We start from the raw sequence: 15,766 nt of genomic DNA, 5'->3' as shown, positions 1-15,766 counted from the left end.
TGTCACTTGCCACGTCGCCTGCCACCAGATGCAGCTTGTCACTATCCTGCAACAACAGTGACAGCAGAGAAAAAGGCGCCTCTCCCCAGCTTTTCAGCACATGTGAGGGCGGGCAGTGAGAGATGATGTAATCTCTCTGCTGCCGGCAGATGCACATCAAGGGGCAGAACTGCAATGAGAGATATCATCTCTGCTCGCTTGCCTGCTTAATGCTCTCGCTCGGACACTGGCCCAGTTGCAGGGATGCCGCGCCCCCGGTGGTTGGTTGGGACCCCTGCTCTATGGGATTTTAGATATGAACTCATTGCTGGCCCGTTCAGTACTCTGCAGCGCTTTGTCTTAAACCATTTCTGGATGCTTTGGATCATTGTCCTGCATGTAAGACCCATGACCTCTGACAGAGACCCAACTTTCTGACACTGGGCCCTACATGGCACCCCAGAATTCTTTGGTAGTCTTTGGATTACATAATGCCATGCACACTGTCAAGTCATCCAGTGCCTGAAGCAGCAAAGCAACCCAAAACATCAGTGACCCTCCACCCATGTTTGACTGTATTCTTTCCTTTCAAGGCCTCATTTCTTTTTCTGAAAATAGAATGATGGGCTTTACCAAAAAACTGTCATTTTGTTTTGTCTGTCCACAGCACATTCGCCCAAAAGGATTTTGGCTTAGTCAGGTAAGTTTTAGCACATGCTCCAATCATTTTTCTTTTTCGTCCACGGAGATTAGCTACAGTGTCTTGGGCTGTAAACTTCTTGACAATGTTGCACACAGCTGGACACAAGAACAATTAGGATCTCTGAAGATGGACTCTGTAACCTTCAGATTGTCAATGCTTTTTCACAATTTTTGTTCTCACATCCTCAGCTCTCTTCTCCATGCAGCACACAAAGACAACGGAAAGGTTGAGTATATTTTTCACCATTTTAACTGGTTGCCGGTGTGATTTCTATATTGTCAGCACCTGTTATAGGTGAGCTTAATTACAATTTCCATATCATCACAACTTGGAATGCAACTAGTTCTTACAATTTGGAGAAGGTGCCAATAATTTTGTCCAGTTCATTTTTGGAGTTTTGCATGGAATGTGTCAGATCCGGCTTTTTGGTTTCTCCACATTTTTGTGTCATACCAATTAAAACTAAAACAAACAGGAGACTGCCTAAACATTTGTAATTTCAATAATTTTCTGGGTGAAATGGAGCATCATCTGACAGAAATGCAGGGGTGCCAATATTTTTGACCATGACTGTAGGTGCCTGCAATGCCATCACTTGGCTTTTTTTTTGGCATCTCCCTGGACTATGTAAAAGAGCACAATTTTCCTTCTCTCCTACAGGAAGCTACACACGGGGGTAGATTTACTAAAACTGGAATACATAGAATCTGGTGCAGCTGTGCATATTAATCGATCAGCTTGTTCAATTAAGCTTTGACAATAAACCCTAAAAGCTCTTTGGTTATTATGCTTGGCTGCACCAAATTCTGTATGCTCCCGTTTTAGTAAATTCCACGCTCCTTACCCCACTGTGTGCATCCAGCCACGATCCCTACAGGTAACTTTTGGCTTTGTGAAGAGTAATGAAAAGCTTTGGCTCCCATCTGCCTGTCATTGTGATGTACGGGCTTGGCAGCCACGGCTTTCTGCATGTCACCTGCAGGAATTCGATTCCTGCCACTGGGATTTACAGCGTGGCTAAACACCTGTGTAAATGCAGTCTAATTTTACAAAACTCACCCAAAGCTTTGCTTGTACTTTTGTGGTTACATCAGCCTAACAGAAAGGTAAACTACAGTGGGGAGGCAAGGGGACCGTTCTACTTACTGCAGGCAAAAATGTCTGGTACCATAGAAAATTAGAAAGAGGTAAATGAAGCCAATATTTTTAATCAGCTCAACAATCGGTAAGAGATTTAAGTCCGTTATGGATTGATTCGAATAGGCTGCATAACTTACTTTCTTTTACATCAGAAACCCAATTCCTCACAAACTTTATATGACCATTCTTTGGGAGGTCTTAAAGGCTAACTCCACCATTTAGACTTTGTCTCACCGATAATTAGGGTTAACATGTAACACTTGCAAGTGGACTTCCTTAAACTGATTCCCACAGAGGGTTACAACCATTCATGAAAAAAAAATAATGTAACAGATTCATATAGCACAGATGGATGAATCCCAATGCTGGACTATCATATACTGATTTGATGAATATCCAAACACCAGGCTTCTTTGACAAATTAGGTGACTTGTTTTACAGACTGGGTCTGGCAGAGCAAATTTTGTCCAGTTCATTTGAGCAAGCTGTAGTTTGCTCAATGCTCGGCCAGCTTTACTTTCCATTTTGGATTTTTTAATTTCTTTTTAAAAACATGAACAACCAAGCTGGCAAGGTTATGATTTGGGATATAAGGAGGAAGAGGAACAACCCTTTATTATAAAAACTATAAAGAAAAAAATCACATCGGTCTAGACCATAGCTCCTCTTAGCTGATGCTAAAGAAAACTGATATATTTTCTCCAACTTTACCTTTTTGTATGCAATTTCAAATAGCTTTAATGATGCTTGCTGTAGAGATGATGAGGCTTGTCTTATACTCTCTCCAGTTTCTTGGTCTTTCCTAGCCAAAATGTCTTTCATCTTGTTGATCTCCTCTTTAAGCTTGTTGCACTAGGATTAAACAAGATTAGGGAAACATTTTTTATACAGTAATATGGTTGTGGGATTTCTCCAGTGTTTTATGAATAGGTTTTATATAGTGTAACATTCACAATAATGAAAAACTTGGAAACAAACATTGTGCAATAAACACATTCAGTGTGTAGTAAAAAAAAAAAAAAATCCATTTTAATATCTTAAAAATTTTAATCCAATATAAATTAGGAAACCATCACATTAAAAAGGTACCAAATATAGCCAACCTTAAAATTGTGACTTCTCAAACAGGGAAATGTCTAAACCCCACATTTTGAAAAGGCAACGCAGTCAAACCACTTTACAGTTGTGCCTAAAAAAGGTCAAAGTAGTCCATCTCTGCCATGTATGGGGATCCCAAATGTGTGTCATACCACAAGCATTTAAGTACATCTGTCGATCCTAACCGCATGCACACACAATATTGGGGGGGTGTGCAAGGTGCAGGTAAGTTATGCTTCCTGAATACATTTTCAACGTTTCATATTTCAATTTTAACTAAAGTGTACATTTTTAATAAAGTCTTTTTATCTAAGTGCAGAACAACTTTTCCTGCCATAGAAATATTATACAAGGTTCAACATAAGTGGGAAGGATTTTTATCTTTTGCATAGACTTTATTGGAACCGGAAGAGATGAGAAAAAAAACCTTAGTTAGACTTACCGGTGACGGTATTTCTACGAGCCTTTCAGGACAGCACCTTGGAGAGAGAGCGTAGCTCCACCTCTTAGACAGGAAACACTGCGTGACAACGCCCCTTTAAAAAGCAGCTGCTTCCACCATGCCATCAGTTGTTACCGAGAAATCCTCCGACATGCTGGAAAATATAATCAGACAATTACCAGGTCCTATAATTATACTTTACATATGATAACCAAGGGAGGGAAGTAGGCTGCTGTCCTGAAAGGCTCGTAGAAATACCGTCACCGGTAAGTCTAACTAAGGTTTTCTCCCTTCGCCTTTCAGGACAGCACCTTGGAGAGGATAACCGAGAAACTTACTTCAGGGTGGGACTACTGCCTGCAAAACCTTCCTACCAAATGATTGGTCCGAGGCTGATAGTAGATCCAAGCGGTAGTGCCTTATGAAGGTCGAAAAACTGGACCATGTGGCAGCCTTGCAGATTTGCTCAGGAGATGCCCCAGCCCTTTCTGCCCATGATGCCGCCACTGCTCGAGTAGAATGAGGTAATACCCCTTCCGGAGGTTCCAGACCCAAAGATATGTATGCCTCTTTGATGGCCTGCTTTAACCATCTTCCAAGGGTGCTTTTGGAAGCTTTACCTCCTTTGTGAGTACCTTCCATTAAAACAAAGAGTGAGGATGACTTTCTGATTTCCTTTGTTCTTTCCAGATATTTAAGCAGGCACCTCCTGACATCAAGGGTATGGAAAGCTTCTTCTCCTGCTCCCGAAGGTAAAGGACAAAAAGTAGGGAGAATGATTTCCTGTGTACGGTGAAAAACTGAAGCCACCTTTGGTAGAAATGCTGGATCCGTCCTTAAGACTACCCTATCCTGTAGACATCTCATGAAGGGCTCTTTAATTGAAAGGGCTTGTAACTCACTAATTCTACGTGCGGAAGTTACTGCTACCAATAAAATAGTCTTTAACGTCAAGAAACGTAATGATGCTTCTTCTATGGGTTCAAACGGTGCCATAGTTAGACCCTGAAGAACTAAAGATAAATCCCATTTGGGAAAACTAACAACAGGTCTAGGCTTTACTTTTGCCATTGCCCTAAAAAATCTGATTATTAAAAGGTTCCCCTGACAGGGTTCTTTCCAAAAAAACTGATAAAGCAGCTACCTGCGTCTTGAGCGTACTTGCTGCTAACCCCTTCTCCAATCCCTCTTGAAGAAATTCCAAAACTGAAAATGTGGTACGAAAATCAAAGTTTTTACTGGAACACCAAGAATTATAGATCTTCCAGACTTTAAAGTAAATGTCTCTCGTCACTTTTTTTCTACTTGCAAGAAGGGTAGAAATAAGCCTCTCTGATAAACCCTTTCGTCTTAAGATTTGTTCTTCAGAAACCAAGCTGTTAGTTTGAGGTAAGCTGGATCTGGATGGAGAATTCGGCCCTGACTCAACAGGTCTGTCCTGATTGGTAATCTCCAAGCAGGTTTCACTGAGAGGTTCATCAAGGTTGAAAACCAGGGTCTTTTTGGCCAATAAGGAGCTATTAATATTAGCTCCGTGGACTCCAATCTGAATTTGGCTAACACCTTTGGTATCAGTTGGAACGGGGGAAAAGCGTAGGACAGATGGAAGTCCCATTTGTGAGCTAACGCATCTACTCCGAGAGCTTGATCCTGTCTCTGAAGAGAGAAGAAGACTGGTATTTTTGCATTTTCCTCTTTTGCAAAGAGGTCCACTTGGGGATGACCCCAACTCTTGGAAATCTTTTCGAATAATTCCTGATTGAGAGACCACTCTGCTTCCCTTATTTCTTTCCTGCTGAGGAGATCTGCTAAGGTGTTTTCCGTCCCCTTTAGATGGACTGCTGATAGAGAGGCCACATTGTTCTCTGCCCATCTTAGGATCTGATGCGCTAGACCCATTAGGGTTTTGCTTTTTGTGCCCCCTTGCTTTGTTAAATATAATACTGTCGTCATATTGTCTGACAATATTTGGACATGTTGATTCACTAGAAATTCCTGGAGGGAGAGGAGGCTTAAGTGAACAGCCTTTAACTCTCTCCAATTTGAAGATCTTCTTTCTTCTGGTTTGGTCCAAACTCCCTGAACCGTTTTTTCTTCCAGGTGAGCTCCCCATCCCCAGGCGCTGGCATCTGTAGTCAGCCTTCTGGTTACCGGAAAGACCCAAGGAAGCCCTTTTGAAACGTTTCCTAGGTTCCTCCACCACCAGAGAGACCTTTTTGCTCTTGCCCCCAAGTTGAATTTCTTCTCCAGAGGTTCCTGGTATGACCAATTCATCAGGATATCCGATTGCAGAGGACGGGAATGCAATCTGGCCCACTGTACCGAAGGAATTGCTGCTGTCAACAGACCCAGAGCAGACATGGCTTGTCTTACAGAGATCTCTGCGTTGGATTGAAGTGTTATCAGGGTCAACTGCATCTTCTCTATTTTCTCCTGGGGTAGAAAAATTTTCTGTTCTATCGAGTCTATTTCGTACCCCAGAAACCTTACCCTTTGAGATGGAATTAAGTTTGACTTCTGAAGATTGAGAAGCCATCCCAAACCTCTTAAATGTGTTTGAACTGTCTGTAGGTTGACCTCTACTTGACCCCTTGAGTCTGCAAACAGTAGCAGATCGTCCAAATAGGGTACTATTGAAATCCCCTTCAGTCTCAGGGGCTCCAAAGATTCCGCCATCACTTTTGTGAATACCCTGGGAGAAGAGGAAAGACCGAAAGGCAGAGCCCGAAACTGCAGGTGCCAAATCTCCCCTCCCCCCAGATTGACTGCAAGACGCAGGAACCTTTGTGATGGGGGCGCTATTGGTATATGGAGATAGGCATCTCTCAAATCGATGGAAGCCATATGACATTTGGGGGTTAGCAAATTCCTTACTGAGAAAATCGTATCCATCCTGAATTTTTTGTATTTTATGGATCGATTTAGAACCTTTAAATTGAGAATCAGGCGGAACTTTCCTGATGGCTTTTTGACCATAAAAATGTGGGAGTAAAACCCCTTCCCCTCTTGATCTTTCGGAACCTGGGAAATGACCTTCTGTTGCATCAGTTCCTGTAACAGAGACTTCATGGCCAGAGCCTTTTCCCGATCCTTTGGCAGGTTTGTGATGTAAAACCGACTTGGGGGGCTTTGTGAGAATTCCAATTGATAACCCTTTTTGATTAACCCCAGAACAAAAGGACTCTTTGTTGTTTTTTCCCAGATTGGTAAGAAGTCCTGTAGTCTCCCCCCTACTAGATGGTCATTGTTTTTTAGGGGTTTGTTCTGGGGTTCTAAAGAGTACCCCACCTCTACCTCTTCCTCTCTGAGAAGACCAGGGTCTCTTCTGTGTGTGGTCCTTTTCCTTATCGGTTTGTCGAAAAGGACGAAAATTTTTCCTCTGCTGTACCGTTTTCTTCTTCTGTGGGAAAGCTTTCTTCTTGTCTGCTGTCCTGTCAAGGACAGTCTCTAGTTCTGGCCCAAACATCAGGTCTCCTGAAAAGGGAATTCCGCACAGTTTTACTTTAGAAGCTGAATCCCCTGACCAGGTCTTTAGCCAGAGTGCTCTTCTTGCTGAGTTAACAAGCGCAGAGGACCTGGCTGACATCCTGATAGATTCTGCAGAGGCATCTGCCATATATTTTACTGCCTTAAGCAGGGTAGGGAAGGACTCCAATAAGTCCTTTCTGGAGGTACCTGCCACAACATGATTTTTAAGTTGCTCTAACCAGCACTCCAGATTCCTAGCCACAACCGTAGCCGCCATTGCTGGCTTAAGATTAGCCAGAGATGAGTCCCAGGCTTTCTTCAGTAGCCCATCTGCCCTCTTATCCATAGCATCTTTGAGAATACCCATGTCCTCAAAAGCTAAATCAGTCTTCCTAGATACTTGAGAAAAGGCAGCGTCTATTTTTGTTTTTTTATTCCACAATAGTTCCTCATTCTCCTCAAAAGGAAACCTCCTTTTGAGGGTTTTAGAAAAAAACTGTCCTCTCTCTGGGTTCTTCCATTCCTTTTTAATAGTGTCTGTTAACACTTTATGCACAGGGAACACCCTGTGTTTAATTTCCTCCAGCCCCAGGTACATCTTATCATGCACAGACAGCTGAGCCTTTTCTTCCTGGATCTCCAGGGTAGTATAAATTGCCTTGAGTAATTCATCCACCTCCTCAAGTGACAGCTTATATCTAGATGATCTTGACTCTTCTTCCACCTCCTCCTCCTCAGAATCAATGGTTGAGGGTGGAATGCTTTCCCTTTCCTCCTCCGACTCACTTTCCACCTGTCTGGAAGTGGACTGAGGGAAACTGGAGTGAGAACTCTGCTCTTGGCTGGAACTCTGGCCGTGCTTTACAAGGGAACGCACTGTCCCTAGGGCCTCTGCTAACTCCTTCCTCACAGAAGATAAGAGCTCTTTGCACTCTTGTGAGGATTCTTCTTTTACTAAATCCACAATGCAGGATTTGCACAGTGGTTTGGGCCAAGAGTCCCTTAAAGGATTTTTGCATGAGGGGCACTTTCTCCCTGTTCGCTCTGATTTGGCAGTAGCTTTCTGAAACAGAGAAACAAGAAAAAACCCAGGTCCTTTAGAACTAAGGCTTCAGAGAAAAGTAGTACCTCCAGCCAACACCCTAAGTGCCCAGAGTCTCACTCCTTTGCTGAACTGCTAATGGAAACTGTTACCCCATAGCAGACAGCAGCAGGTTTTGAATAACCACATCAAAGATAAAACACCCAGTGATATAAAAGGAAAGAGGTGCCACCGCACCTCTCCTACCTGGGCCTGGCCGGGAACCTGGGCGCCTGCATCCGCCATTGCTGCTGACGATTCCGCTGTCTCCATAGTGCAATCCGCAGCTGCTGCACTGTGTACTAGGCTCCATGTGCCAAACAAAAGGAAGTCCCGGCCAGAGGACCCGCCCCTTCCTCCTGCGTTCCAGCAGCAGGAACCAATCGCTGCTACGCCCCGCCGGAAGTATCCGCCCACCGGAACTGACATCACCTGCTGTCCGGGATTCGGCGCCGCCATGCAGAGGCCTGGCATGGACGCTCTTACTGAGCACAACCGCGGCCCCCCGAACACCCCGGGTGGAAAACTTCCGGCAGACCATTACTCCTGTGAGCCGGAGAAGGAAAGGACACCGGAGCACCCTCCTCACGTAAGGGAAGGAGCTGGGTTGGTCTGAGTACCCAAACGTGGAGGTCCTGCCAAAACCCTCTCCTTGGAGAGAGCGCAGCCCCTCTGGTTCCCCAAGCAGTGCTTCCACCATGGCGGAGGAAACACTAAAACTGATGGCATGGTGGAAGCAGCTGCTTTTTAAAGGGGCGTTGTCACGCAGTGTTTCCTGTCTAAGAGGTGGAGCTACGCTCTCTCTCCAAGGTGCTGTCCTGAAAGGCGAAGGGAGAAAAAACAAAAAAAAAAACAAACAAAAGAAAAAGAAGAGGATATTACGGCGAGTACAAAAATCCTGTTTTGAAAGTATTTCACGTTTGAGTTACTCTGCCACTTACAGGAGGATTGGACACTGGCATACAAACTGCAAGCTAAGGATAGCCCCTCCTACTACCAGCATACCTCAGTTTTACAGCGCCAATTACCAAGATAATGATCCCAAACCAAGGGATGGGACCAATGTTTCTCAATGGAATAGCAAGAAAAGGATATTAGGGCGAGTAACAATTCTATTTAATTTCTTGCCCATTGAGGGACACAGGAAGTCTTTCCCCCTAGAGATGACCAAAAGCAGTCCAACTGAGTGGTAAGCAACACTGTAAATGCTAACAGACCCAGGAAAACAGAGTACTGGGGGCTCCCTGCAGCTCAGCCAGCCACCTGAAGGACCTTACACCAGAAGCTGGCATCAGATAAAGCCACAAGGCTGGCAGAACTTTGAGGACATTTAAACGGAGGAGGAGGACGAGGAGAAGAAGGAGGAGAAGGACTACTCAACACAGCCATTAATGTCTAAATCGCTGGCAACATAAGTGAGTACAGTGAAAATGTCCAACTTGGGCCCAACGTGTCAATATTTTGTGTGTGGTCACATTTTTTTCCAGCACCTCAACCCTCTTGGGCATGGAGTACACCAGTTCACAGGTTGCCACTGGAGTTCTATTCCACTCCTCTATGACATCACGGAGTTGGTGGATGTTAGAGACCTTGCGCTCCTCCAACTTCCGTTTGAGGATGCCCCACAGATGCTCAACAGGGTTTTGGTCTGGAGACATGCTTGGCCAGTCCATCACCTTTAACCTCAGCTTCTGTAGCAAGGCAGTGGTCGTCTTGGAGGTGTGTTTGGGGTAGTTATGTTGGAATACTGCCCTGCGGCCCAGTCTCCAAAGGGAGGGGGACCATGCTCTGCTTCAGTATGTCACAGTACATGTTGGCATGTAGCTCCCCGGTGCCAACAGCACTCATGCAGCCCTAGACCATGACACTCCCACCACCATGCTTGACTGTAGGCAAGACACACTTGTCTTTGTAATCCTCACCTGGTTGCCACGACACACGCTTGACACCATTCTGAACCAAATAAGTTTCTTGGTCTAATCAGACCACATGACATGGTTCCAGTAATCCATGTCCTTAGTCTGCTTGTCTTCTGCTGTTTGTGGGCTTTCTTGTGCATCATCTTTAGAAGAGGCTTCCTTCTGGGACGACAGCGATGCAGACCAGAAGGTGCGGCATATGTTCTGAGCACTGACAGGCTGACCCCCAACCCTTTTAACCTCTGGAGCAATGCTGGCAGCACTCATACATCTATTTCCCAAAGACAACCTCTGGATAGGATGCTAAGCATTACACGCAACAATTTTTATGTAGAGCAACAATTTTTTTTTCAGATCTTAAGAGTTCTTTGCCATGAGGTGCCATGTTGAACTTCCAGTGACCAGTATGAGAGTGTGAGTGAGATTGATAACACAAAATTTAACACACCTGCCCCCCATTCACACCTGAGACCTTGTAACACCGAGTCACATGACACCGGGGACACCGGCTATTTAATCCCAATTAAGACATTTTCACTTAGGGGTGTACGTGCGTTGCCAGCGGTTTATACATTAATGACTGTGCATGGAGTTATTTTGAGGGGATGGCAAATTTACACCATTATAGGACAAAAATTTCATATGGGTACAATGTTGCATGACTGAGTAATTGTCAAAGTGTGAGAGCACTGAAAGCTGAATATTAGTCTGGTTAGGAAGGGGGTTTAAGTGCCCAGTGAGCAAGTGGTTAAGCCTCACAGTTATGCAAAAAATCTCAGTACCCATTGATGTACTATCCCACATCTTCCCTCATTTCAGTGGCATGTGAAAGGTTTAGTTTCCCTTTCGGACCTTTATAATAGCCCTACACTTCGCTTCTTTGAGGACATCTCTCCCCATCACAACCTAGGATTCTATTCACTACCTGCACCTCAACTCTTTTCTCCAAACACACCCCTTACCCCCAATGATTTAAATCCCAGTGCCAATTTACAGATTCACCCACGATTCCCCCTGTAAACAGGAGGCATTTCATTTTTTTTTAACCTTTTGAAGGGTGATAGTACTTTCACCAAGACAGACACTATGCTCAAGTGAAAAAAAAGACCTGAGCGCCCAGATCTTGGATACACCCTAGCACCGGGTCTTGACCTGGGCACCTGGGCACCCCCAGACCTGAGGACTTATACTGCTGCCTGCAGCACACTGCGCCTGAAGGCGATGTCCTCATTCCTCCTTACATCCACTTGATAAAATTTTGTGAATGTATGCACTGAAGACCAAGTTGCGGCCTTGCAGATCTGAGACATGGAGGCCTGGTGACGCACTGCCCAAGAAGCACTAACCAATCTGGCAGAGTGTGCCTTAACTTGAAACGGGGGAATTATGCCCTTTAAATCATAAGCATGAATTATCACTTGTCGAATCCACTTAGCGACAATGGATTTCGACGCTGCCTGTCCTTTCTTAGGACCCTCTGGCAGAATAAATAAGACATCAGTTATACAAATCTGAGCAGTTGTCTTTAACCACTTGCTTACTAGGCACTTAAACCCCCCTCCTATCCAGACCAATTTTCAGCTTTCAGTGCTCTCACACTTTGAATGACAATTACTCAGTCATACAACACTGTACCCAAATGATTTTTTTGTCCTTTTTTTTCATACAAATAGAGCTTTATTTTGGTGGTATTTGATCACCTCTTGGTTTTTTATTTTTTGCGCTATAAATGAAAAAAAGACTGAAAACTTTGAAAAAAAATGAATTTTTCCTAATTTCTGTGATAAAATTTAGCAAATTCGTAATTTTTCTTCATAAATTTTGGCCACAATTTATACTGCTACATATCTTTGGTAAAAATAACCAAAAATTTGTGGAAATTATTTGGTCTGTGTGAAAGTTTTAGAGTCTACAAGCTATGGTGCAAATCATAAAAAAAATTATTACATCTGATGTACTGAGGCCCATCTCATTTCCTGAGACCCTAACAAGCCAGGAAAGTACAAATGCCCCCCAAATAACCCCTTTTTGGAAAGTAGACATTTCAATGTATTTAGTTAGAGGCATGGTGAGTTATTTGAAGTTGTATTTTTTTCCCACAATTCTTTGCGAAATTGAGATTCCCCCCCCCCCACACACAAAATTGTCATTGTAATAGCTTATTTCTCTCACATGGCATGTGTATACCACAAATGACACCCCAAAATACATTCTGCTACTCCTCCTGAGTATTACGATACCACATGTGTGTGACTTTTTCACTGCCTGGCCACATACAGAGGCCCAACATGCATGGAGCACCATCAGGTGTTCTAGGAGCATAAATTACACATCACATTTCTCAACCACCTATTACACTTTTGAAGGCCCTGGAGCACCAGGATAATGAAAACACCCACAAAATGACCCCATTTTGGAAAGCTAACACCCCAAAGTATAATCTATGAGGCATAATGAGTCTTTTGAATGGTTTATTTTTTTTCCAGAAGTTTTTGGAAAATGTGGAAAAAAAATGAAAACGCATTTTTTTTTTTACACAAAGTTGTCCGTTTATAAGATATTTCCAACACATAGCATTTAGATAGCAAAAATTACACCCCAAAATACATTCTGCTACTCCTCCTGAGTATGGCGATACCACATGTGTGAGACTTCTACACAGCCTGGCCACATACAGAGATCCAACATGCAAGGAACACCGTCAGGTGTTCCGGGGACACATAGCATGCACACACCAAGAATTACACCCCAAAATACATTATGCTGAGCAAAGCGTAAACAAAAAAGATTACCTGTGGTTGTAGTAGCGCAGTTGTACACAGGAGGATAGCACTGGTCCAGGCAGCAGGCAGGGACTTGGTCAGCAGCGGCGAACACAATTGTCCAGGCAGAAGGCAGGGTTACTGTCCATATAAAGTCCAGGGTCAGTGCAGGCAGAGATATTGTCCGCAGTGCCAAAAATATTGGTCCTGGTAGTAGGCAGGTCCATGTGGTGTGGTCAGTGCGACAGGCAGAGGCATGACGGCAGTAAGTCCTACAGGCAGAAGTAGGGCCTTGTTCAGGACAGAATGGGGACATGGGTAGAGGCTTCTCCCACCCAAATCTCTTTGAAGCCTCCGAGTCTCCAGACCCTAATGTAGGATTGAGAAAACAAAAAAAATTGTTTTCTTCATCCAGAAAAACAATTCTGGAGCCCCTCACATATGTGAGACCCCTGTGTTGAATCCCACTAGTCCAGTATCAGGGTACAAGATCAGTCCAAGAGGCAGGCAAATATCATGGTCAAACAGTCCAAGGTCAGTTCCAGATCAGGCAGATGTATGTACAGAATCGTTAGGCAGAAGCATGGTCGAATAACAGTCCAGGGTCAGTTCCAGATCAGGCAGAGGTATGTACAGAATCGTTAGGCAGAAGCATGGTCAAATAACAAGCCAGGGTCAGTTACAGAGGAGGCAGTGGCATAAGGGGTGTGAGGGTAAATTGCAGGAACGGAGGCTTACGTTTACCATACTTCACTAATAATTTAGTGAAGTATGGTAACGACGAAAACATTCACCTACGCAGAGGCCTGGTTCGGAAGGACATTGTGCACAATAATAAGATGTGTCTCTTCTGAATCCTGCTCTGGTACACACCTTACATTTTTTTTGCCGTCGTTGGCCTGTTGGTTTGGGAGGGATCTTATCGGGAAAGTGGCGGTCGGAGAGTCGACTTAGAACATCTGATCGGATATTTTCTGGGGGGCCGTTCGGGAATGTAAGGGCAGTGAAAACTTCCTCCTGGTAGCCAAGGAAGCGTTTGGGGTTTGGGTGGAGTTACGATAAATGACATATGAATTGTAGATGGCCAAATGAAAAAAATAAATTGCGACTTTCTTATACCAATGGTATGTCCGTCTTGTAGCAAGGTACGGTTCCAGCATCTGGTCATTCAAGTCGACTCCCCCCATAAACAAATTATAATCAAAGATGCATTTGGGTTTCTGTATGGGGCCATTTCTTCTGGGGATTTCCATGAAGGTATCATCGTGGATTGAAGACAACATGTACACATTTCTTGTGTCTCTCCACTTCACTGCCAAAATCTCGTTGTTTTGTAGACTCGCCGTTTCTCCTTTTCTCAATTTTTTATTGACCAGACTTTGAGGAAAGCCCTTCCGGTTCTTTTTGATGGTACCACATGCAGGCGTCTTCTTCCGATGAAGGTTGTGGAACAGGGGCAGAGATGTGTAGAAGTTATCTACGTACAGGTGGTAGCCTTTCTCCAGTAGGGGGGTATGTGAAGTCCAAAACAATTTTCCTGCTTGATCCCAAGTAGTCTGGGCAATTAGGGGGTTGCAGCTGGGTGTCCTTCCCTTCGTACACTTTGAAGGCATACAAGTAACCTGTGACTCGGTCACATAATTTGTATACCTTCACCCCACAGCGGGCCCTTTTACTGGGAATATATTGCTTTATTTTAAGCCTGCCACTAAACTTAACAAGGGACTCATCCACACATGTTTTTGTCCGAGGTAAACAGCAGGGGGAATAATGCAGAAAAATAATTTAAAAGTGGCCGAATTTTGAAAAGTCTATCATAGTTTGGGTCATTTTGGGGAGGGCACTGGGTATTGTCGTTGAAATGAAGAAACCTCAATATCATGAGGTATCTGTTTCTGGGCATTACCTTGGAGTATACTGGCATGTGTTGACCAATAGGACAGCAAAGTGTTTTTTTTTTGTGAGTTCCATGTTAAATGTGAGCCCTAAAAAAACCTTCAACTCCTCCACCGTTAGGTCTCTCCATTCGTAGGGACGGGCATAGTAGGATGTTGGATTACTCAAAATGAATTGCTGTGCATAAAGGTTGCAAAGGGCCACAATACTTGACAGCATGTCCTCTGTAAAAAATAAATTAAAAAAATCTATTGGGGAAAAATTCTCCGTGTTCACCTGGACTCCTGGCTGGGCAGTGAAAGGGGGAATGTTGGCTTCTCCTGAATTAGGAGGAAGCCACAAGGGGTTCTGCAGGGCATAGGGAAGGCTGGCATGGGTCCTTGGCCTTTCTTGCCGAGGCACTGCCGTGCTGGTGGATGGGACTGCCGTGCTGGTGGATGGGACTGCCGGGCTGGTAGATGCCACTGCCTCCCCACCAGAACGCCTTCGTTTGGCGGGCCGAATCTCCTCCTCCTCTGAGTCACTCAGTGTTCCACCACTGAGGACTGGCTCATAATTTATGTCCGACTCAGAATCGGAGTCGGAAAGGGAATCCGAAAAAGAGAGCGCCCCATTGCTCTCGTCGGCCTGGGGCAGTATTTGGTACACCTCCTCGGCGGAAAAGCTTCTTTTGGCCAAGGTTGCTAGGCCAAGGTTGCTAAGCCTGCACTGATGAGGCGGCACAGGTGGGCACTGATGAGGCGGCACAGGTGGGCACTGATGAGGCGGCACAGCTGGGCACTGATGAGGCGGCACAGCTGGGCACTGATGAGGCCGGCACAGCTGGGCACTGATGAGGCCGGCACAGCTGGGCACTGATGAGGCCGGCACAGCTGGGCACTGATGAGGCCGGCACAGCTGGGCACTGATGAGGCCGGCACAGCTGGGCACTGATGAGGCCGGCACAGATGGAGCAGCACAGATGGGCACTGATGAGGCGGCACAGATGTGCACTGAGGCAGCACAGGAGAGCACTGATTGGTACAGGTGGGCACTGATGAGGTGGCACAGGTGGGCACTGATTGTGCAGATGTGCAGCTGGACACTGATCACCGCTGGGCAGACAGGTGGGCACCGATTGGCACTGTACTAATGGTGCACTGTACTGATGGGGCACTGTAGGCACAGTAAAACGCACAGGTACACTCACAGATCGCTGACAGATCTCTCTCTCTCCTCACACGCTGTCTCTGTGTGAGGAGAGAGAACCGGCAATGAGAGATGATCTCAATTGTTTAC

At 44.9% G+C, this 15,766-nt stretch overlaps 1 protein-coding gene across 1 annotated transcript in view; it reads right to left on the bottom strand.

Annotated features, from left to right (window-relative positions):
• The window catches only part of HSPA9 (heat shock protein family A (Hsp70) member 9), a gene marked incomplete in the record, with an annotated part of 514,139 nt that overhangs the window by 56,376 nt on the left and 441,997 nt on the right, over window positions 1-15,766 (bottom strand). The window contains 1 exon segment of the mRNA XM_073620776.1: window positions 2,534-2,674. Coding sequence (XP_073476877.1) covers window positions 2,534-2,674 — 141 coding nt within the window.

This window comes from Aquarana catesbeiana, linkage group LG03 (assembly GCF_042186555.1).
Source record: "Aquarana catesbeiana isolate 2022-GZ linkage group LG03, ASM4218655v1, whole genome shotgun sequence".
Classification (NCBI taxonomy): domain Eukaryota; kingdom Metazoa; phylum Chordata; class Amphibia; order Anura; family Ranidae; genus Aquarana; species Aquarana catesbeiana.
This window is presented reverse-complemented; position numbering and strand designations above follow the sequence as displayed.